This window comes from Chanodichthys erythropterus, chromosome 22 (genome assembly GCF_024489055.1).
Source record: "Chanodichthys erythropterus isolate Z2021 chromosome 22, ASM2448905v1, whole genome shotgun sequence".
NCBI lineage: Eukaryota > Metazoa > Chordata > Actinopteri > Cypriniformes > Xenocyprididae > Chanodichthys > Chanodichthys erythropterus.
Window position 1 is genome coordinate 1,972,825 of NC_090242.1, and position 26,938 is coordinate 1,999,762.

Consider the following 26,938-nt stretch of genomic DNA (forward strand, 5'->3'; position numbering starts at 1 on the left):
TCCAGTCTTCAGTGTCACATGATCCTTCAGAAATTAATATGCTCAAAAATATTTTTGATTACTATCAATGTTGAAAACTGTCGAACATGTTGAAATTGTAATACTTTTTAATACAGGGTATTATGTAATACTTGTTCATTTACACCAAATTTGTAATGGCAGAGTATCATGTTTCCACAATAATATTAGGTAGCTCAACTTTTTCATCATCATGAAAGACTGAAGCTTGGAGTAATGATGCTGAAAATTCAGCTTTGGCATCACAGGAATAAATGACATTTTAAAACACATTCAAATAGAAAACAGTTCTGTTAAATTGTTTTTTGAACAGTTTTTTTGATACAATAAATGCACCCTTGGTGAACAGAAAACACTTCTTTCAGGAATTTTGATGTATAATGAATAAGAAATATTTAAGATAAATCAATAAATGATGACAGAACTTTGGGTGACTTGAAGCTTGCTTGTCAACCCTACTGTTTTTTTTTTTTTCCATTTAATTTAGCTTGTACTGAAATGGTGCCTAAAACTCAACAGCACTGAGTTGAGCAACTGCACGGAAACAAAAGCCGAGGCTTAACAGACGTTTCCACGCTCATGCCTGGTCGGCTGGTCTGTCTTGCACAGTGTGGTGCATCAAAGGCGCTGATTAAAAATGACAAATATTTCAAATCCTGACCCAAAACTGTCAGCAGACCCTCCTCCCCCCATCCCCCAGCATGCATCTCTCAGACGGCTGGTTCTCCACTGCTGAGCAACAGTTAGTTGACAGTATGTTCTGATGTTTGTAGCTCTTCTTGGTAATGAGCTCCCATTTGACAGCGTTCTTGTGGCAAATGCACAGAGCTGCCGAGGTGTTGCCTGCCCTCTAGTCATTAAATAATAATAATGTGCTGCTTGGGATTGTTAGAAAATCAAGGGTTTTGCTTGAGCAATTTACATGTAATCAAAGTGTTGGTATTATTAGTAATGATCTCCTTCATGCAGTAGCTTTTTGTATAGCTTTTTGGCTTTTTGGTTGTAGTTGCACAACACATCACTTTTTATGTTTTAAAAAGATGGAAACACTTGCAGGCTAAATCAGCTTTGTGTTTTGCCAAACCGAGATTATGCCGTTTGTTTACATATTAAATTGGTTCCTAGTTTTCTGTGCTTCTATTCACGGCTGGCCGCTATGTCATCTTTGAAACAACCAGGTTTCATTTTTTTCTGCTTGAGAACGGATCCAAATGTTCAAAATATACAGGGAGCCAGAAGTTCAAATTGAAATATCAGTAATTGAAATCCGATCACTGATTGTTATGGCTGTAATTTTCTGTAGTTTTTGTGCGTGGTGACATCAGCTGTGGCGCAGTGGACTGCACATGCTCAGCACAGAGAGGAAGTGAAGGAATTGTGATTCCACTTCTCTCTCTTACCTCTATACTTTTCTGTTTATCACATCTGTGTACTACTCCTGTCATATACGTAAATAATTGGGATGTAACAACACCCTCATGTCACTATTCGATACATATCACGATACTGAACTCACGATACGATATTATTGCGATACTCCCAAGACATATGGTAAAAGGTTAACAAAAATGCTAAATTTGGTTTACATTGGGGGTGGAAATGAATAGGCTTGGACTTGTTGCTGGAAACCCAATGCACAGTGACACCAGAATAAAAATATTCATGATTCTGAAGCTGAAAATAGAGTATTATTTTAGATGAATATGCTTGCACTCTGTCACTGACTACTAGACAAATATAAAATAATGTAGGCCACTTTTTACTGGTAACATAAGACATTTGGCATTATCAGGACCCACAAATATTATACATTATATTATATATATGTTGTGGATGAACCTTGCGGTTAGAGGTGACAAGGTAACCAGGACAACAGGAAGTCCAATTGATGTAGGATTTTATTTTACAAAATAAGTAGAAGAAATAAATCCCACGATGCAGAAAATAAATAGTGCTACAAACCAAAAATAAACCAAAAAAAAAAAAAAAAATTATACAAAACACGTTCACCAAACAGATTAAAAGTGCCGGTACTCCGACCACGCTCACGCTAGTCTCACCACACCCACCACTGAATGTTCCGGTGGCCATCTTAAAGTCATGGCCCTGCCTACAGAAGATACCATGATACAGACAACATAACACATTCACCACAAATAATTACGTTTACACAAACAACACATAACACAACTCCACATATTTTGCCCCAACATTTATCTTCCCAAAATCCCCGAAGTCAATGTAAATGTATAATGTGTGTATGTATGTACATGTAAAATGAGAGAACGTGCCCCATAGTCCGCACATGGCCACGGAGTATCTTCGTGACAATATAGTAGTTTAATGTAGTACTGACACTAAAACTCTGAAAACTTTTTTATTTCTCAGTAATTTTCATTTTTGGTAAACAATACACAATACAGATTGTCACTATCCACGATACAAATTGTTGCATTTTTGTATTGCGATATATTGTGACACGATATATTGTTACACCCCTAATAAATAATATAGCAAAATATATTATTTTTATGCTTTTATAATAAAAAAAACAATATAATAAATAAAGACAGAAAGCAAAACAAAATAAAAAAAATTATAAGCTTTTTCGTTCACTTTTAAAACTTTTGTAATGGAAATAACATAAGGTGGGAGGAAAAATGTCAATTCTTATATGACCAAACTCAAAGTTTCTCAGAAACACAAATGTTTTGTGAGGGAATGCAAAAGCATTGAAACATCCCTTGTTATCCATATTGATATTTTTTTTTTTCTTTTTTTTTAAACCTAAAAATAAAGTTTTAGGACTAAATTTAGGAAAAATGTAACATAATATATTTAAGAACAGTATATTATGTCTATGCCTTTATAATAATAATAATAATGTAATGTTACTAGAAATAAATTCAGAAAAGGAAATATATATGACCTAGAAAAGTAGAATATATACAGGGGTGCACATAACTTTTTTTGGTCTGGTTCTCAAGGGAGCACCTGGAGATGTTGCTTGGTACTCACACTTTGCTGAGTGAAAGGAGGGCAAACCAAATAGTTAAGGCCCTGTTTACACCTGGTATTAAGATGTGTTTTGTGTGTTAGAAATAAGGAATGGTGAGAGAACATTGTGTTTGGTTAAAATCCGGTCTGGATAGCACGCTTCCCATAATGTTTAGGCATTAGGTCAGTAGGTGGAGAGTAGGCAGTCTTTAGTGGCTATTCGAAAGCGTTTCCACTACAAAAGCAATCTAGATTGGAATGCATTTTCGACTACCTCTGGACCTCCGTGGACAAGCTCAAAATGTTTTAGACCCCATTTACACCTGTATTTAGTGTTGTCCACTTGTGATCCGATCAACCAACACATCTTAATAATACCAGGTATAAACAGGGCTTAAGACATTGTGAATTTCATGTACATATTTTGACAGTAGTGCTGTCAGAGTTTTGGATTCACTGCTGATGCTAGAATTAAAACAAGAATTATCAGATGTCTCATAATTTGTTTTTTTGTATTTGTAAAGTTGCATACTTGATGAAGGTCCAACCACATAAATGCAGAGAAAGCATTCCTGTGGACTGTCCACATGTACCACACTGGGCGGAACTGTTTTGTTTTGCCTCAGTGTGACATGCTGAAAACATGCGCTCAGGTAAATGGAATGTTATCACGCTCTCTCTGATAGGAGACTGGCCGTCGTCGGGGTGTAGTTTTATTGTCGGACCTTGAGCACGGTTGCGCTGCTAGTTGGAGCCTCATAAATGACTTGGGGAATTTATGGAGTGCGCTGAATGAAAGTGTCTGACTCATCGTTTAGCTATGTCCTGTGTTTGCACTCGGCTGTGCGCTTTGTCATTTTGCATTAGACCATGGGCCCTGAGTCTTTGACTTCATAGGTTTGCTAGAGCTTCAAGAAGAGAGCAGGAGATCTTTCTGAAGCCTTTCTGCAGTTCTTGTTTTACATCATTTTCAAAAAAGCAGGTCATTGCGCCATGTTCATTCTGTTCATACCTAATCATTCTAATGCGCAAATCTCAACAGCATGCTTTGGGATTGGGATTTTGGGCTTTTGAGTTTCCTTGGCTCTTGTGCATTTAAAAATCTCAGATATGCAGGCTTAAGCCCAGAGATTAATGACACCCAATTCAGATGAGCCATCAATGAGTCTGGAGAATTATGGGATGAGAAAAAGATGAGTGTTTTTCACTGCACCCGTGGTCTTTGTTACGTTGCAGAAGTTTCTTTTCTCTGAGTTAAATTTAGAACAGGCCAGTGGGGGTCTCTCAGCACAGTTTCATTATTCATAACATGAAAAAGGAGCTAGTTCAGTTTCACCCTCTTTGAAAGTCTTGAATCGACAGGGGAAGACAACAGCTTGTGCGTTATTACTGGAGACAACTGTAAGATGATTTGAATGAAAACCAGCTTGCCTATATATGAATACAAATATGGCTATGAATACAAATCCATCCATCCATCCATCCATCCGTTCATGTTTACTCCATCCATCCATCCATCCATCCATCCATCCATCCATCCATCCATCCATCCATCCATCCATCCATCCATCCAAACCTGCACCTAATCTTACCCATATATAACCTCAATAAGCAGCAAAAGTGTTTTGCTTTACAATATGAACACAATCTATACATTGTACTTGCATAAAAATAAGTGCATAGTAATTAAGGCCATCTAATATAAACTGGGACCTTGTTTCTTATGTAATACATTTAAACATTGCATGTAGCTTAATGTGACTTTTTTTGTGGAAAATGGTTTAATCCTTTTAATATGCTGCACAAATCAGATTTAATGTGGAATGTTCCTGATAATCTGTGGAGCACAGAGCTGAATTTATTGCGTAACCCTGCTGCTGGATGTAAATCAGCATTAGAAAATACTCCTCTCAAAGTCCGAAAGTGTAAGTATTTGAAATTGGGAAATATGACATTCCTTTGCTGCATGAAAACAATGCCTGAACACAAATGTAAATCTTTTGCTAATTTGTCCATGCAACTATGTTTTTAAATATTTTTTTTTTTTCGTTTACAAAAGCTACATTTATGATAAATGATTAAACCACATTTGGTCGGCCTTCCAGGTGAATCTTCCAGGCTTTAATCAGGTGGTTTGCAAAAAACAGTTTTCAACATTAATAATAATAATAATAATGTTTCTTGAGCATCAAATCAGCATATTAGAATGACGTTTGAAGGATCATGTGATGCTGAAGACAAGTAATTCAGCTTTGCCATCACAGGAATAAGTTTATATTTTAAAATTCCTGTTTTTAATGTATTTTCATCAAATAAATGCTGAGCATAAGAAACGTCTTTCAAAACATCTTAATTAAAAATTCAGAATTATTCCATTGTGACCAGTATTATTGTCCATGTTTGTGTGTATAAGGTTTGGTTTGGTAAGTATTTTATTTTTTTTTTTAAATAGATTTTTTTTTTTTTTTTAATAAAATAAAATATTTTTATAATAATTGTATATATGATTGGATTTTATATATATATATATCTTATATATATATACATATATATATATATATATATATATATATATATATATATATATATATATATATATATATATATATATATATATATATATATATTGATACATAATTTGTAAATTTCCCCTAGGGGATTAATAAAAAAGTTTATCATCATAAAAACAATTTAGAATTTTTAAATCGAGTGTTTGCCAAGGCCCATTTTTTTTTAAACAATATTTACAATATTGTTAGCATCCTTATATCAGATTAGTGATAAACTTCCTACCCTAGGCTCTTTAAATTTACTCTAAAAACTCAACAAGCTCTTTCTTTTTAATTGATTAGTCTAGCTAACAAGTGCCAGCAGTACTCTCCACTGAAGTTCAGCCAGACTACTTTGTTAGCATTAGCGTGCGCCTGCTAATAAAAGTTTTAGCATCGTTCTTTTCGGCCAAGTGAGTGTCCCTGTTGCTCTGCGGTGATCCAAAGCACTGGGCTTGGAGAGCCACAGTGTGTTGCCTCAGAAACCTCCAGGCGATGGGTCAGCAGGGCCTGTGGAATGCCCGGCTTGGGTTTCCGGCTATTGTGCTCGACCAGCACACTAGAGGTGAATAGCCTGACATTCCTCTGATGCCCCTCCCCCCCACACACATGCTTGCGCCACACTCAAACTCAGTAAGTGACATCCCACTCAAAGAAGCATGAAGGGTGGAGGTCCAATATCCCGCTGTCTTCTCTCTGATTGGCTGTTGACTGACAGTTGGATTCCCTGTTTGATTTTGCAGGCAGACTAAGCCTCTGACTTTTGCGGACTGTATTGGAGATGAGCTGCCGGTGGGATGGGAGGAGGCCTACGACCCCCACGTTGGAGCCTATTATGTCGACCACAATACCAGTAAGTTGAACAAGTTGCAGCCCACCTTATGCATTCATAGGAGTATAGGGTGTCTGTTATGTGTTTTTGTGGGTTTTAGATGGATGGAATGGCATATTGAATTTGACGTAAATGAAAACAGGCTTTGAGGGTTGAAACGGATGATTCAGTGGGCCTCATTCCTGAAACATGACAAGAACAAATTTTTGTGCAGATAATTAGTTGCAAATGCACAGTATTTTGTACTATTCTATAACAATTTTAACTTGGACACACATATTCATTATTAATCATTACTATTTTCAACATTTTAGAAATATTTGTAATAAAAAAGTGTTATTTTAGAATTATTTAAATATATTTTGTTATGTGCTTTTGTCATATTTAATATTTCTAATTTTTGTTTCAGTTAAGTTTTTTCATCCAATATTTATATTTTTATTTCAGCTTTACTTCATTTAAAAAAGCTTTTTTTTTTTTTTTTTAAATGATAATTTTAGTTTTAGTTAACAATAACACTGATGAACAGTTTTTTATTTTTATTTTGTGACACTTTTTTTTTTTTTTACATTCTTTGATGAAAAGAAAGTTCAACAGAATGGCATTTATTTTAAATAGAAATAGTTTGTAACTTTATAATTATCTTTACGGTTACTTTTAATCAATTTAATGTGTCCCTGCTGAATAAAAGTTTTAACCAATATTAATAAAGATATAAAAAATGATGGTGAAAATTCAGCTTTGCATCACAGGAATAAAATACATTTTAAAATATATTAATATAGGATGAAGTTCTTTGAAATTGTAATAATATTTCACAATATTACTGTTTTTACTGTGTTTTTGATTAAATAAATGCAGCCTTGGTAGTCTTAAGAGACTTCTATACAGAAAATAAAAATCCTAATCATTCAAAAATTTTGACCAGTGGTATATTTTTAAGATATTTCTATCTTCTCTCTCCTTCCCTCAGAGAGCACCCAGTTGGAGGATCCGCGGGCTCAGTGGCAGCGGGAGCAGGAGCTCATGTTGCGGGATTATCTGAGCGTGGTTCAGGAAGCACTGAGCGCCCAAAAGGAGATCTACCAGGTCAAAGAACAGCGACTTCGCCTTGCCCAGCAGGAATATCGGCAGCTAAATGATGCTTGGAGGGACAAGTCATCCTCGCAGACCAGCTGTAAGACTTGTGACTCTATTAATGTGTCTGTCACTTAAAGACTGTTCTTAATTAAGAGCTACTTGACAGTGATTCTTGAGACAAGTTTGTGTATTAAGGAATTCTTTTGGATTAATCTGTATAACTGCAACATGTTTAGAATTATTCTCCTTTCGCTATACTAGAGGTCAACAATGTCAGATGTAAACCTAAACTAATTTATTATAAATATTGATATCTTCAGGATGGTGTCATACTCACTTTCAGGTAATCTTTAATCACCTTCAGACAGTAAATCTTTTTGTGGTTTTGACAAAAAAACCATATTTTGCATATCACACATGTAATAAATACTGTCAATTGGTATGTCCCAGCTAAAAATGTCTTTACAGTTTATGTGACGAAGTTGACATATCATGGTTGTGTCACAACCATGATACTCACTAGGCAAAATATGGAAATGACTGACTTTAATATACTTTGATATTTACTTTGATATTTAATACTACTTTGATTTTACCATCAATAAATGTAATGTCTTCATAAATGTTGACATTGTTGACAAAAAGTAGCAATGCAGCTATTATATTATATTAAATTATATTATATTATATTTTTAAAACCTTTTAGGACATAGTTACGGAGCCCCTAATGGGACATGGTGAAGGAAAAAAAAAAAAAAAATGAAATGGGAGGAAAAATTATTTGTCAATGCTTTTGCGTTCTCTCACAAATGATTTCCGTTGCTTAGAGAGATTTTGCGTTCCCCTAAGAAAATTTGCATCCGTTTGCAAAGAACACAAGTTTTGCAAGCGAACACAGTTTCTCGGGGGAATGCAAAACTTTAGTGAGTGAACGCAAAAGCATTGAAATATTTTTTCCCTCTTATCTCATTGTCATCACTATGTCCTAAAAGGTTTAAAAATATAATATAATATAATATAATATAATATAATATAATATAATATAATATAATATAATATAATATAATATGTCAGAAATTTATGAAGACATTACATTACATTACATAGTAGTGCTTATTTAAATGTAGGGCTGTCAATAGTTTTAATTTTTTACTTTTTTTTAATCGCGTAATCGCACACTTATCGTGAAATTAAGCATACACCATTTATCTTGTTTAACACATTTGTTTTGGCATCATTTGCTATATTCAGTAAAAAGTAAACCATCAGATTCAAGGGTGATTCTGACAAAACTGTATTTTCTGCAAGCTTTTTTCAAGGTAAAATTAGGTGTCTTTCTGAAAAAGGACACTTGGAGACTCCAAAATGACACCAGTTAACCAAATTATATAATGGGCCCTATTTTATTGATCTACACGCATGGTCTAAAGCGCATGACGGAATCCACTTTTGCTAGTTTAAGGACGGGAAAAATAGTCAGTGCTTATGGTCTAAAAGGGTTGTCCCTATTCTCTTAATAAGGAATCGGATCTGCGCACGAACAGACCATCTACGGGAAAAGCCAGATTCCACCAAAGCATTTTTATCTTTATGCACACAATAATAATCTTTTACATTGTAATCCTTTTATTTTTAATGTTTGGCATGTTTGTGTGCTGCTGCGCATCCCTGTGTGTGTGTAATAAGCAGAGTGTACGCGCATTGTGCACCCGCATATAGGCGCAAAGTACTAACGCGCTCTTTAAATAACAAAACAAATATTGACTTTAGACCAGGTTTCAGTTGGTCAGTGACACAGTCTATTTCATTTGCCTCAAAATAGTAAAGCGCCTGAACACGTCGTTTTCAGACCAGCACACCCATGGGCGCACAAATTGGCGCAAATGCATTTGCAATTTAAACAACGTGGCACAGGACGTGAAAATGATAACTGCGTCTGACTGAAACTAGCAAAAAACACTTGCGTCGCGCCTGGTGCTGCATTGCACCGGGTGTATGATAGGGCCTAAGGAGTCCATATAATTCATACATTGATGCACACCAAAGCACCCATGAAAAAAAAAAAAAATTACAGAAAAAACTTGTCAGAATTCACAGTGTATATTATGTGTACAGTATAACAGCAAAGAGCTTGTTTACATTTTAGACGAGTCAAGTTGCGATACCGAACAGGACCACATTGAGATGCCCAAAAAAACCCAACAAAAAAAACCACCCTAAACTAACTGCTTTGACCTGATTAAATATACCTACTATGGATCCATTCAGAATTACTAAACACAACAACAAACACATGACAAATCAAAACATGATCCTGAATGTGTGTGGAAACGACGTGAATGGACTGAAATATGTCTGCATAAATACAGTGTGTGATCAATGCGATCTGGCCATACAGCGTTGGGGTGTTTTGACGTTCCGTTCAGTCTGTATTTCACACAGTGTGATACGTGAGGGCTCGCACTCTTCAAAAAATTATCACAGGATATGACAATAGAGTTAAAGGGTTAGAATGAAATTCCCACTTACCAGGCTTATAGGTGCTTGTGCCATTGTAGATGCTCAGTGTGATAAACTCCCAACTTCTAAGATTATCTAACTGCGTGAGGTAAATTATGTTAACGACCCAATTTCACATGCTTCAGAAATTTATTTAACACGCTATTTTAACACGTTAAGGATTTTGAATTATTTGCATGTGATAATGTGTTAACATTGACAGCCCTTTGTAAAAGACAGTTTTCTTTATCCTAACTTCTATGTTTTTAAATCTATATGAAGTATTGAGTAATAGACAGAGAAAAGGTGGTTTTAGGGAACATTGCCATCATTTTAAAACCATACATTATCTGTGGAAATACGACAGCGAGAGCTGCATGCTTGGTTGATGAGGTAACAATCTTGAATTCACTTTAAAATATTTGTGCAGCCCAACCTGCAATGATCTCACTCTTCAAACATCTTTTGCAAGCAAAATTCTTGATTTTAAATAAAACATTATTATAATGGATGCAGATTTATGACACAGTCTGTAGCAATATTATAAGTCACTATGGAATTCCAGAGCTATGTCAAATGGTTTTCTAGATAAGATAAAGCCTTTGAACTCTTATCTTTCCTACAGTAAATTCCAGATCCTCATCAAGCAGTAAATATGACCCTGAAATCCTCAAAGCGGAGATTGTTACAGCAAAAAGCCGGGTAAGAAGCTCTTTCACCTAACATTGAGCCTTTGATTTTTTTTTTTTTTTTTTTTTTTTTTTTGCTGTGAATGTTATCTTGTTTATGCAAGACATGAATTGGGTGTAATATTTGCAGCACTCCGTACATCATGGATTTCAAATGTGATGACAGACAGCGAAATTACATTTAAAGCCAAATGTAAGACGTCTTGTAGTTACACAAGTGTCTCATTCATTCACCTGCTCACTTTCTCTCTGTTGCTGTCTTTTGTTCAGGTAAATAAGCTGAAGAGAGATTTGGCCTTTATGAGGCAAGAACTACTTTATAAGGAGCAAGGCTTTGAGACATTGAAAGAGTAAGTGTAATCTGACCTCATTGTAGATCACGTTCCAACAACTGATCGCTTTCTTGTTTAAAAGCATTCCAGTCTGAAAACACCTCGTCTTTGTGCAAGACAAAAATGTAGCATCTTATCTCTTGCCATTTTATGAGTGCATTGACACTTTATTGTGATGGTGTGAGCTCACTTTTGTCTTGGCTGATGTTGTAAAAGTTGATATTTTTACTGTTCTCCAAAACATCATGTAACATCAAAAAAAAAAAAAAAAAAATCTAAATCAAGAAATCATTCCCCCCTCAATAAATATTGTTTTAATTAAAGAACATCTGGAACTTCTGGAATCACAAAATGAATTGTGGTTAGTTTATTGAGGTCAAAGAATAATATCAATAAATACCCCTGTTTCTGTTAATAAAATAAGTTTCAAAACAAGCAGTTTTTTTATAATTATGGCAGAAACACTGAAAATATCTTAGCCTATATTGGGGGAGTAGACGGGCCCTTATAATATTGTGTTGGAGAATTGGGGACCTTTGTGTCAAAAAGGTTAAGAACCACTGTTTTACACTGATTAAAACCAGTATCTCATCTTTTTGAATTAGTTGCTAAAAATCCTTTAAAAGAACAGTCAATCATTTTGGGAATCGGACCACATGCTGTATGTTTTGATTCACTAAAAAAGAACCAGTATTTAGGAGTCATTGATTAACATTACACTGATCTCATTGTGTGCTTTTGATTCACTATAAAGAACCAGTTCATGCGAATCATCTTCAGACCATGCAGACAAAAATTATGGAATTCCAGTTGATTTGTCAAACTGTTCTTTAATAACGTGCAAACAAATTTGACGAAAAGCATGCCAAAATGGATATGAGGCTATATCTTCGCAACGTTTTAACTTATTTAGACCAAACTTAGTGTGTGTTATGACAACCATGACCTGAGGGTTACCTGCATTTCAGCGCAGTGCCACCTAGTGTTGAGGAGATATGAAAAATAGCTCTTTTTGCTTAGAACTTCAGAATGGTCTCTTTAGATTCAGTACGAAATACAGAGTTGAACGATACCCAATTTTCCCATATCAGACATTTTGGGCCACATTGACATATCATTACGAAATTCTGTACGTGCCATCGGCATCATGCCCTGAAAGTACCCAACAAGTTTCGAGACCGTTTTCATTAAAAAAATTATAAGGAAATTTCAAAAATGCTAATAGCTTTTGATTAATTTTGCCTGTTGTAATAAAACTTGGTCCTTTGGTCATGCCAAGAACATAGTTACCAATTTTGCCATAGTCTGCCGAACTTCCTGTCCTACTTTTTCAAACTCCTCCTAGACCGTTGTTCCGATTTTCACCAAATTTGAATCAGATCATCTTCAGAACATGGCGGCAAAAAGTTGAATTTTGTTTCGAAATGCTTTGTTAAAAGCATTTTTGTATACCACATCAACGAATTGAATTTGATGGCATAATTCCAAGCTGCATCTGAGGCTGTATCTTTGCAAAGCTTTGACATATTGACATAATTGTCCTTGCAGCTATATCTGGAAAATTACTGTTCTAATAGGGCCTTGCTAGCCTGACGTGGTCATACTCAATTCTAGTTCGAATATGAGTCTGATACTACTCCATTGGGCTTTGATTATGGGGGTGTATTTCAACCAATCCAGGAAAGACCTCAATTGGATAGACTTACAACCAATCAGAGCTACAGAGTAAGTGACGTATGTTGAGCGACGCATCGTTGTCAACAGAACTCTTCTTAGCGACCATCGGGGCCAGCTGATAAATCAAACTTTTGCTGAATCCCATAGGAAGGATGGCAGACATCTTTCCCATCGACAAATTCCTTGATCGCGGTCCTCTGTTCCTCTTTTAAAATTAATGCACTGTCGATATCTTCTATAACGGACGCGATGGCGGAATTTACACATCTCAGTTCTTCAACAACAGCCATCATTGTTGTAAACTAATTGACCTTTCGCAAAGACTCGCTCCCCTTAGTTACTGTTGCTTTGTGCGACAAGCCGTGGCGCTGTCACGCCACACACAGTGAAAATACATCGCGGAGCAAAGCGGAAACTGACAACACGTCGACAGACGAGACAGAGCAGGTTACTTATATTAAACAAAGTCCCAGTTTTCAAACTGTGTAGTTATTAAAAAAATTCAAACAATAAAAACCGTTTTGTGGCTCTTTAATGTGTTGTGACCATGATCGTGACAGATTGCTGTAGTGCCTCATCTCAAGAGGCTCGTAAACCGATCATCTCTAACTACGAGTCCATTTATAGCATCAAATAAACATGAATGAACATGAGAATGAATGTTGTTTCAAACACGGAAAGACGTCAATATGCACAATTTTTCAAGTTTAACTCCACCGATGTTAATCTTCTAACTCCTGACTGCTTTGTCGGACAAAATAACGGATGCGGCATTCTGATTGGTTAGATTGCTTGTCAATCAAACTCCCCAAGCGCTCTTTGATGACGTGGCTGATGACATTTCTGGTGATAATCTGTCAATCATCGCCCTGACAATGTGATTGGTCCGAACAGTTTCTGTTCGGGCATAATTACTCCTCTACGGATTGAGTCCAGACCCAACTCCCCGACCTCAAAATGTTGTGGGCGGGGCTAAGTTCGGCTGGCATGGAAAAACAATACTAAAATAGAAATGTACTTATATTTTGGCTGAAATCTAGTATTGTGACCATTTTACCATTCTGACAGTCCAGTCCAGCACTCAGGTGCTGTTACATTAGCGAAATTTTGGCAAAATTTAATGGGAAAAAAAGGTCTGTTGCCTATTGTTATTAATAGTGTAGTGATGTACAGTGCACAGCTCACACAGAAGTCACTTTCAAACCAAGCAGCTTTGTGTTGGTCAATGGGTTAAATCTGTGACCTCACGCAAAATTCCAGATCGCGTGGATTCCTATTGTGGTGTTGGATTTTACACGCGAAAGTTCATAGAATAGCGGTACATGTGACTGCATCTTAAGCATACTTAAGACCCCATGATAACACGCTTATTTCAAGAAGTTGTACCTCTAAGTTAGGGATGTCCAAGGCTAGTCGACTAAACTGCACAGCTGCTACTAGTTGACACTGAAAACAATAGTTGATTACACAAAAAAAAGTTTTATGTAAGCTGTGACATGTCTAACTGGCATAATTCCACTGGAGCCATGCGTAACCATATTCAAGTACAGTATGTGTACAAATCAAGCAAATGCCCATCGTGTCATTCAATTCAACTCTGAAAAATAACTTATCTCCGAGATGACAACAAAAGACATGTTACCACAGGGATTTGTTGAGGGAGAATGCTTCGGAAGTCTTTAGGGGATTTCTTACTGTAGACTAGTCGGTTACAAAACTTCTGTTTTAAACAACTGTCAAATTAGTTGAAACACACATCTCTACTCTACTTGAATTGAGAATCCCTACTCTAAATGAAAAAATCAAGAATCCTTTTACTCAAGTGTTAAGAAAATATAATAATAATAATAAAATATTATGGCTGTCGTCATTTCTTTATTTTCAAATGTTAAACCATCAAGCTTTTATTTTGGCAGAAAACCACAGGGAGCCCTTAAAGCTTATAATCAGCTGGTTATGTTCTCGTTAGAAGTTTGGGAAGATGGTTGGCATATGTTGTGTTCCCAAATGTATATGTTATTAGTGACCCAAAGTCACAGCAGATACAGAGATGATTTGTGTGGAACAGCATTTAATGCGAACAGAGTTGCTCTTAAACACTGAAAACACCAGATCATGAGCTGATTGCGCGTCACTCTGAAACACAGTACATATATTTATTTAATTAAATGAAATGAATCATATGAATTAACTAATTCACTTAAATCAGACTAATTCCTGCTAAAACTGGTTGTCAGTCACATGTATGACTACCAAAGTTTGTCTATTTGAGGAATACACTTTCAAAAAAAATGCCTTTCCATAATTGAAGCCAACTGATGCCCAGAGCAAATAGTTATGGCTACTTCCACTACCAAACCACCATAGCAGTAATATGATAGTAATATGAGCCATCAAGAACAGTAAAATAAACAAGGATTCACTCTGTACAAAAGTTTATCTTTGAGATATATGCAAACCCCCAGACTGAGCACCCTGCTCCTGGTCACCTGAGAGAGGCACGAGTTTGCGTAGACCACACTAACGCCGAAATACTCATATACGCCTCTGTTGAATGTTTTGCTTGCGATTTCCTGGAATGTCAAGCTCCAGTAGAGCCAAGAATACGGGGGGAGGGGGGGATTCTGTTTAGCAGAAGAGGGCATGTAAAGCAAGTCATCGGTAAGTCATGTGCGGACCTGAGGAACAGGTTAGTCCACATTCCTCTGGGTAAGAGAGCTAGAGGGAAGCAGTCAACAGGAATCAGCCCAGCATCTCAACACCCTTTCACATACAAAAACAGCCCAATCCAAAGCTTTATGTCAATGGCTTCCTAAATCAGCCCTGGGGGAAAAAATGTCTAAAGGCAGGAACACACCAAGCTGACGCCGACGAACTAGTGGCGACGAAAGCAGACTGCGGTGTTTGCTCACGTTGGTAGCGTCTGGGTCCAAAGTTGGCCTGATACACCAAACCGACACTCGACGGCCAAGTAGCACGTCCGTTCTGCGCCTGCGCAAGATGAAATGCCTTTCCGTACCAGCAGGTGGCAGTAGCTGAACGGCCAATCAGAATGATCAGATGGCCCGACGGACCGACGAGCTCCGACACCGATTCAACATGTCGAACAAGCACAGCGAACCTTTGAAAAGTAGCATTTTAAATCACAATCACAATTTTTTTAATCAGAAATAGTGCAATTAGATTTTTCCTCAAATCAAGCAGGCCTGATAGATTCCAAAAAAAGTATTCACTGATACATTTGATTCCTTTACAGTTAAGCAGATTCCAAGCGTCCAACAGATTCCAAGATTCAACAAAGTCATTAAAAAATAATATGGATGATTCACAATTATTGCTAATTGACAGTTTTTTTTTCTTTGTCTTTCACCAGAATTGATCACAAAGTGTCCAGTGCTTCGCATGGCTACAAACTGCATGAAGCCCAGGCCATCCTGAAGGAGGTGAAGACCATTAAAGATGCCATCAGCTCTGGGGAAAAGGAGAAACTGGAGCTCATGCGGGTAAAAATGAACATTGATCTCTTTGAACCTTAATTCAGTTCTCGGTACATTCCCTGAGCAATGACAACCTGAAAAAAGCGTTTAAACGTCACCCAGGTCACGAAAGGACAAAATGTTACACCTTAAGAGTGTTCTAGGAACGCATTCCTGCATTCTTTTATCATTAGCACATTGCGGAGAACTTTTTGTCTCAGTTCCAGGTGTACATATACAAATAGTCAAGCCAGCGATAATCCATAATGACTAAGTACACACTAGAGAAGTAGGCAAACCAATCTATCCAAATAAAAACCGCAGTGAAGTGCTCTACTTGCTGCATAATTATAGCCAATCTGAATGTCATAATAAGCTAATGTGTTTGAGCAGATAGGAATGGCTTATGCTGTGCACATATTTAACGACTAGCTAAAACATTCTAAGACTGTGCTCAACATAGAAACGATTGTTTCCTGCGACTGAAGCAGATTTATATACTTGCACATGGAATTTGAACACCAACTGTAATCGCAGACTGAACGCAACTGGCTCTGACTGGACGCATTTGAGCGCGATCAGTCATAAGTATCAATTTACATTCATAATCGGCCTTACAATCGTTAAGTGTGTGCATGGCTTTAGTGAGGTGGCGCTACCAGTATCGGTATCGGGCCCGATACCAAGCTCATGTACTTGTACTCGTACTCGTAAAAATACCCCTGATACCAAAGACCGATACCTCACGTGACGTAACTGACAGAATTTTCCGTGCACAGAGACACCGGCGGCAGCAGAAATTATGTCAGCCTCAGAGGTGTGGAAATACTTAAAAATTAATGATGACAACACACACACATTGTGAACTGCATGCTTTCACTCACAATTCGTTATCGATTAGTGAAGACGGGATAGGCAGAATTGCGCTGAATGACACAGACCAGAAGTGCTCTCTCTCGCTCTCTCTCTCTCTCTCTCTCTCTCTGTCTCTCACGTGCTCTCTCTCTTTCTTGCGCGTGATTCCAGTTCTCTCAGACAAAGCGCAATCAGTTCTCCTTGTGCCTGAATGGTCAGATGCACACATAGTTGTCAAAATGTCCATCGTGTGGAGTATCTCAGGTAAATACAGTCGGTTATGGCTTAAGTGGATGTAAAAATGTATAGGCATTGGTATAGGTATCGGCGAGTACTAGGAAAAAAAGTATCTGTACTTGTACTCGGTCTTTAAAAAATGGTATTGGTGCATCCCTAACTGGTCTGTGTCATTGAGCGCGATTATTTTTCTCATACTCCCACAAAAAAGTATGTGAATATTTGTGAATATATGTGAACCATGCCACATTTTTACAAAATAATTACTTTCTGTGGCACCCCTCCATATCTAACATTGCTGTTGATGTGTTTTTTGTATCTTTATATTATTTTCAAATAAAACTATCTCATTATTAAGAGACTTAAAAAGTAAAATTATAAGAAAATATTAAACAGAACTGTGTTTAAAACTTTTTAAGTTTGGACTCATTAAATTAAGTTAAATTAAATTAAATTAAATTGATCAAAAGTTACAAAAAAATTTTTTTTTTTTTTTTTTTTTAATAAATGCTGTTTTGAACTTTCTATTCATGAAGTATTCCTGAAAAAAAAAAAAGTTATCACGGATAATGTGAAAATGTAGCTTTGCCATCGCCAGAATAAATGAAATTTTAAAATATTTTCAAATATAAAACGTTTAAATTGTTATCCTTTTTTATCAAATAATTGCAGCCTTGTTGTGTATAAGATACTTATTTTCAAAACATTTAAAAAATCATACCACTCCAAACTTTTGAATGTAGTACATATGTACTACCTTAATATCTTTAAAAGATAACTTGTCACTGCATTTTTTGTTATTTTTACATGCCATCACAATGGTCCACTTCATAAAATAATAAAAATAAATCATACAAATTTTAAAAATCCCTGTAAAGTCTGTGTAAAGTATGTGTTCTGCACTGTAAAAAAAAAATCCCAGTAAAATTTACAGTAAAAAGCCGGCAGCTGTGGTTGCCAGAACTTTACCGTAAAAAAATACAGTAGCAACGTAAAAAAAAATTGTTAAATTTACGGTAAAATAACGTATTTCATTAACTGATATAATGTTAATTTGCCAACCTAATGAAGTACTAATATCTGTTTTGTACCTTTATAATACACTGACAGTCACCAAACACAATGGTGATAAGAGTCACATGATGAATCAAAGTTCATCGCAAGCAGATTTTCCACAAGCTGAGAAGGACAACACTAACATATAGAAGGTGCACAAAGTGTCATTCACACACACACTAAACACATCATGGTAACATGAATGAAATTTTAAAAATGCAAAAAACATTAATTTAACAACTTTAGATGTAACATAAAACCCTAATGTACATAACTGATTAGAAAAAAATGAGAAAAACTAAGAAGAAACAGAGTTATTTCAATGAAAATATATCAAATGTGAAGTGTCACGCAGGGAATTGTGGGAATGTCAATTTACGGTTTTTCACTGTAAATTTTACAATGAATTGTTTTTTCCACTTCCAAAAACTGTGAATTTAACGATATTTTACCGTAAAATTACATTAAATGTACCGTTAGATCTATTGCAGTTATTCAGCGTATATAGTACGGAAACTTTCTATAAACCAATTGACAGTTTTTCACCGCAGCATTTTTAGTCTTTTACTGTTAAAATCACGGTCATTTTTTACAGTGTGTGTTCTAAACGATCACACCGCAGAAAAATGTGTTATTAACCACCCAGCCAAATTTGAATGATTAAAAAAATCGGCAAGTAATTGAAATAAGTTATCAAAATCTCTAAAAAATTAGCAGTATTCTCTGCTCTCAAACGCTGGGGGCATGTCCGCTGTCGGTGCTGAAACCACACCCACTCGTGAGAGCTGCCGTTTCAACTTACTTGTCTAATGAGTCAAACATACTGATGCATATAAACAAAAGAATCACTTTAGAGGGTTGCAAAATTTAGTTCAATTATTGTGGACTACCTACTAATTATAAAAAAATTAATCCATCCCTTCTTCATATCATCGTTTTAGGAAATTTAAATAAGGAGACCGATATTGTATATTATAACAACCATTATAACAACCATGTAATATGCATTTGCGTGACGAAGGCATTGCTAGCTAAATGTGCCAAGGGCTGTATAACTAGCGGTAATGACACTCAAGATTGAGCGGGTGAGCTGCTGTAGCGTTAGAGGCGGTACCATGCTTGGAGGCTCCAGTGCGTCATCGAACCCCTGTTTTAGCTCCGCCCAAAAAAATCCTAAACACAGAATTAGTGAAAAACTGTTTAACGCTCTAACTTCACAAATCAGCACTACATAATTCACAGTCTTTGTAATGTGTTTCAGCAATACATTTGTAACATTTATAACCTGTTTAGAAGCAATTCTCAGAATTGACTTTACAGGGACTTCAATCTAATTTAAAATTGAGTTTGACAAAAATGTATGTCAGATCATCACAACAATACACCTACGTACATTTGTGAAGAATTTAGATGTAAATGTATGTGAATGTATAATAACATTTTTTCACCACTTTTAAAGGCTTGTTTTTTTGGTCCTGTGATTTTTAACTTTCTTTTAAAAAGTACAGATTTTCCATGTAGTCTCTGAGTTCCTAAAAACTATTCATTCATAATAATTAGCAAAATGTTGTTTAAATGAATTATAGATGGTAAGCTTGTCTATACAACTACAAAAACACACATTAAACGAGGATAGAATGCAACTGGAAAAACTGGAAAAAATAAAAAGTTATGAGATTCAGAGAAAAAATGAGCGAGTGGATTATTTGGTTATAATGATAATTCATGTAATGCGATATGGGTAAATGTTAGGACCTGTTTGTTTTCACACTGAGTGTTTGCGCTAGCGTTGCAGAATGAGAAGTTTCCTTGTTTGCATAATGTTTTGTTAACCTACTGCTTTTGAATGTAGGCCTAAAGAAAATATGTGCTTATGTATTTGGTTTTTCACCCACTTACCGTAATGTACAAATCAGGTTTAACTGGAGGCTTAAATTTTCTTGTGTGCATTTATACATTTGGACTTGTTGATTGTAGCAATGTAAATTTAAAGAAGCCGGTAAAGACAATGTGTTTTGCCTCCCATTGGCAATGTGTTTGAGGCCCCATCAAAATTCAAAACCCCCTTTTTAAAATTTTTTATAGACTTCCTATTTTATATCACGCTTTAGTCCATAGACCCTAATTTTATTCAATTCTTTACTGGATAGATATTGAAATTTATACTAAACATTTCATCTTTTTGATTGCAAACATGCTAGGGCTGCCCCCTAATAGTTGACTAACCATTAGTTGATGAGAAGAGGCTTAGTCGACCAAAATTTTATTAGTCGCTTAGTCGCAGGGGGAAAAAAATCCACAGGAAGTGACAAAGTCATGCAGTCTGTGACAGACAGATCATTAACAGCTGGGCATCCGAATGCTCGCCTATCATTTATCGTCCTCAAATATGGCTTATCATCTCAAACAAGCAGTAGCAACTTTACATGGCCGCTTGCCTTAACGTTAACCTAGAAATATGTGTGAAAAATTATTACAATTTAAATTAAATTTTTTATATTTTAATACATTGTAAATCCATTTAAAGCCTGTTCACTAAGTAATTAATAAAATAATTAAGTAAATATAATTTATTTAAGTGCACATCTCGTTGGCTATTGTAAAACTGTATTTAATCATATACATTGGGGCCCAAAAGTCTGAGACCACTACTAAAAATTTTTCCATTTAGCATTTTCTGATACATATATAACTGAATAATCATACCTGCAAACTAGTCGCTTTTCGGCAAAATTTGCCGTTTTGAATCAAAATATATTATTTATTTGAATCGTGTAGATCCGAAGACTTTTTTTTTCAGGGGTGGGGGGTGTCAGGGTGAGTTTGCAGGCACAATAAATCAAAAATGGGATACTTTCCCATAGACTGGAGTGAGACCATAAATGTCTCTCGAGCTGTCTGATCTTTTTTGGCGCTCTGTGGTGTGACTGACACATTGCTATAGCACTTCAGTTCAAACAGAGGCAGAGCGCACGTGAACTGATCATCTCTTCCGCTTTACAACACGAAATAAACATGAATGAATGTAGGATGAATGAATACCGAAGGTATGTTGAAATATACAGTACAACTTACTGAAATCCGTATCATGTCATATGTAACATTAATTGATCAATCATTGTTTCAACCACGGAAAAGCGCCAATAAAATAGCTTGTAAAAATGTCACATTTAGGCTACCACAGAAAAGCAGTTCAATGTCAAAAAACTTGTTAGTTAGCTACAAAAATGAACTTAGAGAGGAGCATTTTGATATATATCCACTAGGGCTGGGTACCGAACTCGATACTTTTTAGGTACCGATCGAATTGCCTCGATACTACCGAGTATCGAAAAGTGTCTTGCATGGCCGTATCTACCATTGAGGACACCGAGGTCATGTCCTCTGTATTTTTTCCCTAAATTTCAAATTAGTCAAAGCTGAAATCCAGCAGTGATGATCAATACCAAACACAGAACCCGGTCCGTGTCCGAATCCATATGTCGTCTGTATTTTCCATGGGCGTCGGAACCATTGTATGTGGGTGGGACCAGACCCACCCACTTTTTAAGACCAATGACATTGGACCCACTCACTTTTACCGTCTCTAATCCCCCCCAGGTGTTGCTACTCCACAAACCACCAACAGAGCATAAAAAATACCAAAAATAAAAATATTTTTTAAAACATCGCCAAGTAAAACGCTGCGTTTATAAAGAAATGTCTCTTTACGACCACAACAAACGGGACAATTTCAGACGCGCATTCCACCTTCGGCTCAGCGCCAGGCGCAAGTCAAACGAGCGCGGAAAATGTAGCTTCATTTGAACAACAGTGAACTGTGGTCAGATGAGATGTTGTCAGGCTATGTCAGTAAAACTCCAATCAGCTGTTAGGCTATAGCCTACTGTGCTCGAAGCGTGAACTCAAGAATTGCTCGCGTGCTGCGTATTACTGCATTATAGTTTAACTAAAGCGCTAAAGAAACTACCGGCATGCACCATCATTATTCTGAGGTAAATGAAGTCATGGAATTACCAAAAATGCGATTAAGCTGCCTCAAAACTGTGCATGCATGTATGTATTTGTTGACATGGTTTTAAAGCTATTGTTATCCAATTTGTTTGCCTTAAAACGTCTTAAAATGCATATATGTACATCAAGGAAATCAAAATTTTCTCGGGGGAGCATGCCCCCGAATCCCCCTAGCAAAACACATTTTGTGACCTCGTAAATATAAAACCCTGCGTACGGCCCTGGTGTCTTGTCATTCGGTACCAAATTTCGGTACCTCAGAATGGAGCCGGGGAGAGGGGCGGAGAAATGCTTTCGCTGTCTCGTTGATGAGCAAGTAACGTTGCGCTATGTTAATTATTTATAGTTATATCTAAATATATAACTATGCGCGCGAGAGAGACCCTATGTGCGAGAGGGCGAGTGAATCAATGGTTTCATTTTCAGTTTATCTCCGAATGGACGGGTGAGAAACGGCTGTTTATGCGAGCAGCCGGTTCACTACAGATACTGTTAACAGAAACCAGAAGTGTCGCGCTGCCTGCAGAAACAGCGGGACGCGCAATGTTTTTTAGACTAGTTCTGGACAGGTACAACACACAGCAGCTTTACAGCATTCGTCCCTCAAGTCTACAACACGCGACCGGTTCGTGACAGGCTCTAGTTCGCCTGCACGAGCACGTGCTCTGGCTCCAGAACGCGAACAATTCTGCTGGAAAAGGGGTATCATCAGCATCCTCCTGATACTGCCATACCGCGGATAATCCGCGGGTCGGGCCAAGTAATAAAAAAATAACATTCCATTTAATGGCGGGTGGATGAGAGATGAATCATTATTGTGTTGATTTTAATAGACACAGAACTCTCATCTCACGATAAGACGTAACGAACGTGCGTCACTCTTCCACTTTGATCTTGTTAATAATAATTAATTTTTTGAAGAAGAACAACAATTGCTGAGTGATTTAAAAAGAGCCTCATATACTGAATTTTTGCACTGAAAACTAAACTTTATTAAAACTAGTTGCACTGATTTATTGTGTTGGGTAAATTTTGTTAAAACTAGTTGCACTGATTTATTGTGTTGGGTAAATTTTGTTAATTTGTGCTTTTTTTATTCCCCCTCAGTGGCTCAGGAGATGAGTCTTTTAGTCTGAAAAAAGTCAACAAAGTTAAAATATAAAACCAAATATTTTTTTGAGGTAATATAATATTGTTAAAACAGATTTTATAAAATTGGTATCGAAAAAGGTATCGTTCAGGTATCGGTATCGAAGTCAAGGTATCGGTATCGTCTCGGTATCGAAAATTTTTGAACGATACCCAGCCCTAATATCCACTGTGACTATAGGCCATTGCATATTCATGTACTTAACATGTGCTTCAATACTGAATGTATATAACCGTTTTATGATGGCCACCATTTAAATGTTTAGGCCAATATTAAAAACGAGTAGAAACATAATTGTCATTAAAAATGTATTATAATGTTATTATAAAAACTCTTTTATGTGTAAATTATATGTAAGTAGCTTACAAATCAATTAATTTTAACCTTTAAAATTATAATGATGTACCAGCTGTGGTTCCCTGTATAGTTTACAGCATTAGTTGAGAGTTATTTTTTCTTTGAGGAAATTTGCCATGTACTGTACCTGGTAGGCCCCAAATTAATTATTATTGAATTGAAGTTAATCAAATTGAAATCAAATCGCAAGCTTCTGAATCAAAATCGAATCCAATTGTGAAATTTGTGTCAATAAATGTTTTTTTTTTTTTTTTTTTTTTTCATTTATTTTCTTGAAGAATACACCAGAATGCTTTGTTTATATGTTAAAATCATGAAAACCTTCTCCTGGGGTAGCATGCCCCCAGACCCCCCCTACTACTATTTACGTTGTAAACATGTCACATAATTAAAATTTTTATGTTTTTGAAATAAGTCTCTTTTGCTCACGAAGCCTGCATTTATAAAGGTTTGTAAAAGTCTGGGGCTTGTCTCACCAAGGCTGCATTTATTTTCTCAAAAAAATACAGTAAAAACAGTAATATTGAGAAATATTATCATTTAAAAGATCTGTTTTCAATTTTAATATATTTTAAAGTGTAATTTATTCCTGTAATGTAAATTCTGAATTTTCAGCATCTTTACTCCAGTCTTCAGTATCACATGATCCTTCAGAAATCATTCTAATATGCTGATTTGCTGCAAAAGAAACATTTGGTCAATATTGAAAACAGTTGAACTGTTTAATATTTTTGTGGAAAGTGTGATACAGTGTTTTCAAAAGAACAGCATTTATTTGAAATAGAATTATTGGTAACAATGAAGATATTAATTTCTTAAAAATAATACTAACTGACCCCAAACTTTTGAATGGTAGAGTAAATTTGGCAGATGGAGTCAGTCTTCCCAAATGTTCCCAGTAGCATATGGAGAGAACAGCTTTTCTGCTCACAGAGAGCCCAAGTTTGACCCCATTTTCCTTGGGTATTATTACCTCTTGTTTTGCCTGTCTTTTGTCATCTTTTATTTATTTATTTATTTATTTCCAACTTTTCCTCACACTGTTCGACGAGCATATGGAGAGGCGGGCAATGTTAAATAATGCATGCCCCCCGTTGCAGCTGGCAGACCTCTTCCGTCATGCGTGTTTTCACCCGTAACATGCACACTCATAGCTTTGTGTTTCTTTCTTGCAAATAAACTCTTCTCCCTGTAGTCTCACTGCCTCTCTTTACTCATCACTTAATAATCACACAGGTAGCTTCATTTTTCTCGACATCTGAATTATGCTTAAGCTGCTGTTGGCGGTTGTCATCTCAGAAATGTTCTGAATGTTCTGTCTGCAATCGATATCTGTGAGAGAACAGCAAATATTTTCTGACCTCACTTAAAGGTGAAATGCTGGGACAAAATCACATGCTGACATCTGGTTATTGTGTTTTTATTTTAGAAACTGGCTGTGCTGAAGGATGATTTCCAGTTAGATTATGGCTCTCAGTCTGACCTGTGGGCCAGCAATCCGTCCCTGGCCAACTCAAACCTCTCTCTGCCCCGTCTCTACTCAGATGCCGAGTCTCAAACAGACATACCTGCTGAGGTGAGAGACGGCCTTCAGCACTGGGTTTTACATGCTTGTAAATGATGAATGTCTATGGTGTCTTTTAGTGGTTTCACAATGTGCAAGTCTTTGTAGAATAAAATATCTTTCATAATTTCAGAGAAGTATCTGTTTTTTAAATTGTGATTCTTTTTGAATTAGTTTGTATCAAGCTCAAATAAACTGGCTGAGAAGGTACGACTGAGTCTGAAATATGAGGAGGCAAAAAGAAGGTATCTGTTTTTCTTCTGAATGTTCTTCCTAAATGATTAGTTTTAGCTAGTGGTCAATAAAGATTTTTAATCGGCAATGCTAATACTGATAGCAGGAGTCCTAATGGTCGATATAATACAATACACTTTGTGTGTGTGTGTGTGTGTGTGTGTGTGTGGTATATATATATATATATATATATATATATATATATATATATATATATATATATATATATATATATATATATATATATATATATAAAAAAATAGAAAGCTGCTTCAGACACAGCGCTCCGGCCACAATAGAGTTCTCTTTTGTGTTTAAACAGACAAAAACAAACAAAAGTATGCCAAAATGCCCACTTTGTCAAATATTCTCATAAGCACCAGATCTTAAAGTGACGGCATTAATTTGGAGATTAAATGTGAAATTATTGCAATATAAAAATATATTAAAAACTTTTGCAATTAATCGCAATTAATTATAGAAAAAATTGTGATTCATTTGTTATTATTTTTAATCCATAGACTACTGTGTGTTTGTGTATTTTTTTCTTTTTCAATTTTAATTTAAAAAAATAATATTTTTTTTTTTTATTTGAGTGCAAGTAATCAAATGCAAAATGTCAGTAGTGGTTTCAGATTTTTGGCCCCACTGTATAGCAAATGAAATGCACACTGAAATTATTTTTACTTTTATATTTACTTAAAATTTGAAAACAAAACATTGTCTACAAATCAGGCTGTAAATGGATTTTGATGTCAACCTGTTGCTATATTGATCTCTGACAATAGTTACGTACTTAACTTTCTTTACATTGCCTTATTCACTTTGCTGCACAATCAGGATTGCAAATATTGAGGTCCAGATTGCTAAACTGGATAGCGAGGCATGGCCGGGCCTTCTGGACCCGGAGAGAGATCGCTTAATCCTCATCAACGAGAAGGAAGAGCTGCTAAAGGAACTGCAGTATGTAAAGCCATGCAAGCGCGCACCCAGCGAGGCAGAGAAGATTGAATCTGAAAAGAAACGACTCGAGAAGGACCTGCAAGCTGCACGGGACAACCAGAGCAAAGCACTGACCGAGAGGTGAGATGGTTAACTGGGCCAGCAGAGTTCCATGTATTTGGTTCCAGTGGTATATTTCTTTGGTTACACGACGGCCCCATAGAATGGGAACGTGTTAAGTTCATGCAGGAATAAAGCCTTCAAAGTTCCCACTATCTTGGAAATTGATTCTCTATTTTCTATTAAAATATTTAAAAAATAATTTAATGTATGCCCCATTTCTTTAGCTATAAATAAATACTTGCAATCCTTATCCATCC

The 26,938-nt window shown here is 36.1% G+C and overlaps 1 protein-coding gene across 3 annotated transcripts in view; it reads left to right on the forward strand.

Annotated features, from left to right (window-relative positions):
• Window positions 1-26,938, forward strand: part of wwc1 (WW and C2 domain containing 1) — a 55,731-nt gene that overhangs the window by 4,329 nt on the left and 24,464 nt on the right. For 2 of the 3 annotated variants that reach the window (XM_067377001.1, XM_067377000.1), the window contains exons 2-9: window positions 6,308-6,417; window positions 7,370-7,573; window positions 10,601-10,677; window positions 10,935-11,014; window positions 16,047-16,176; window positions 25,248-25,394; window positions 25,557-25,627; window positions 26,457-26,699. In XM_067377001.1, the coding sequence (XP_067233102.1) occupies window positions 7,423-7,573; window positions 10,601-10,677; window positions 10,935-11,014; window positions 16,047-16,176; window positions 25,248-25,394; window positions 25,557-25,627; window positions 26,457-26,699 (899 nt within the window). In that variant the 5' untranslated portion in view covers window positions 6,308-6,417; window positions 7,370-7,422. Of the gene's footprint in view, window positions 1-6,307; window positions 6,418-7,369; window positions 7,574-10,600; window positions 10,678-10,934; window positions 11,015-16,046; window positions 16,177-25,247; window positions 25,395-25,556; window positions 25,628-26,456; window positions 26,700-26,938 lie in introns of those variants that run through there. The other variant, XM_067377002.1, reaches the window with a different exon arrangement.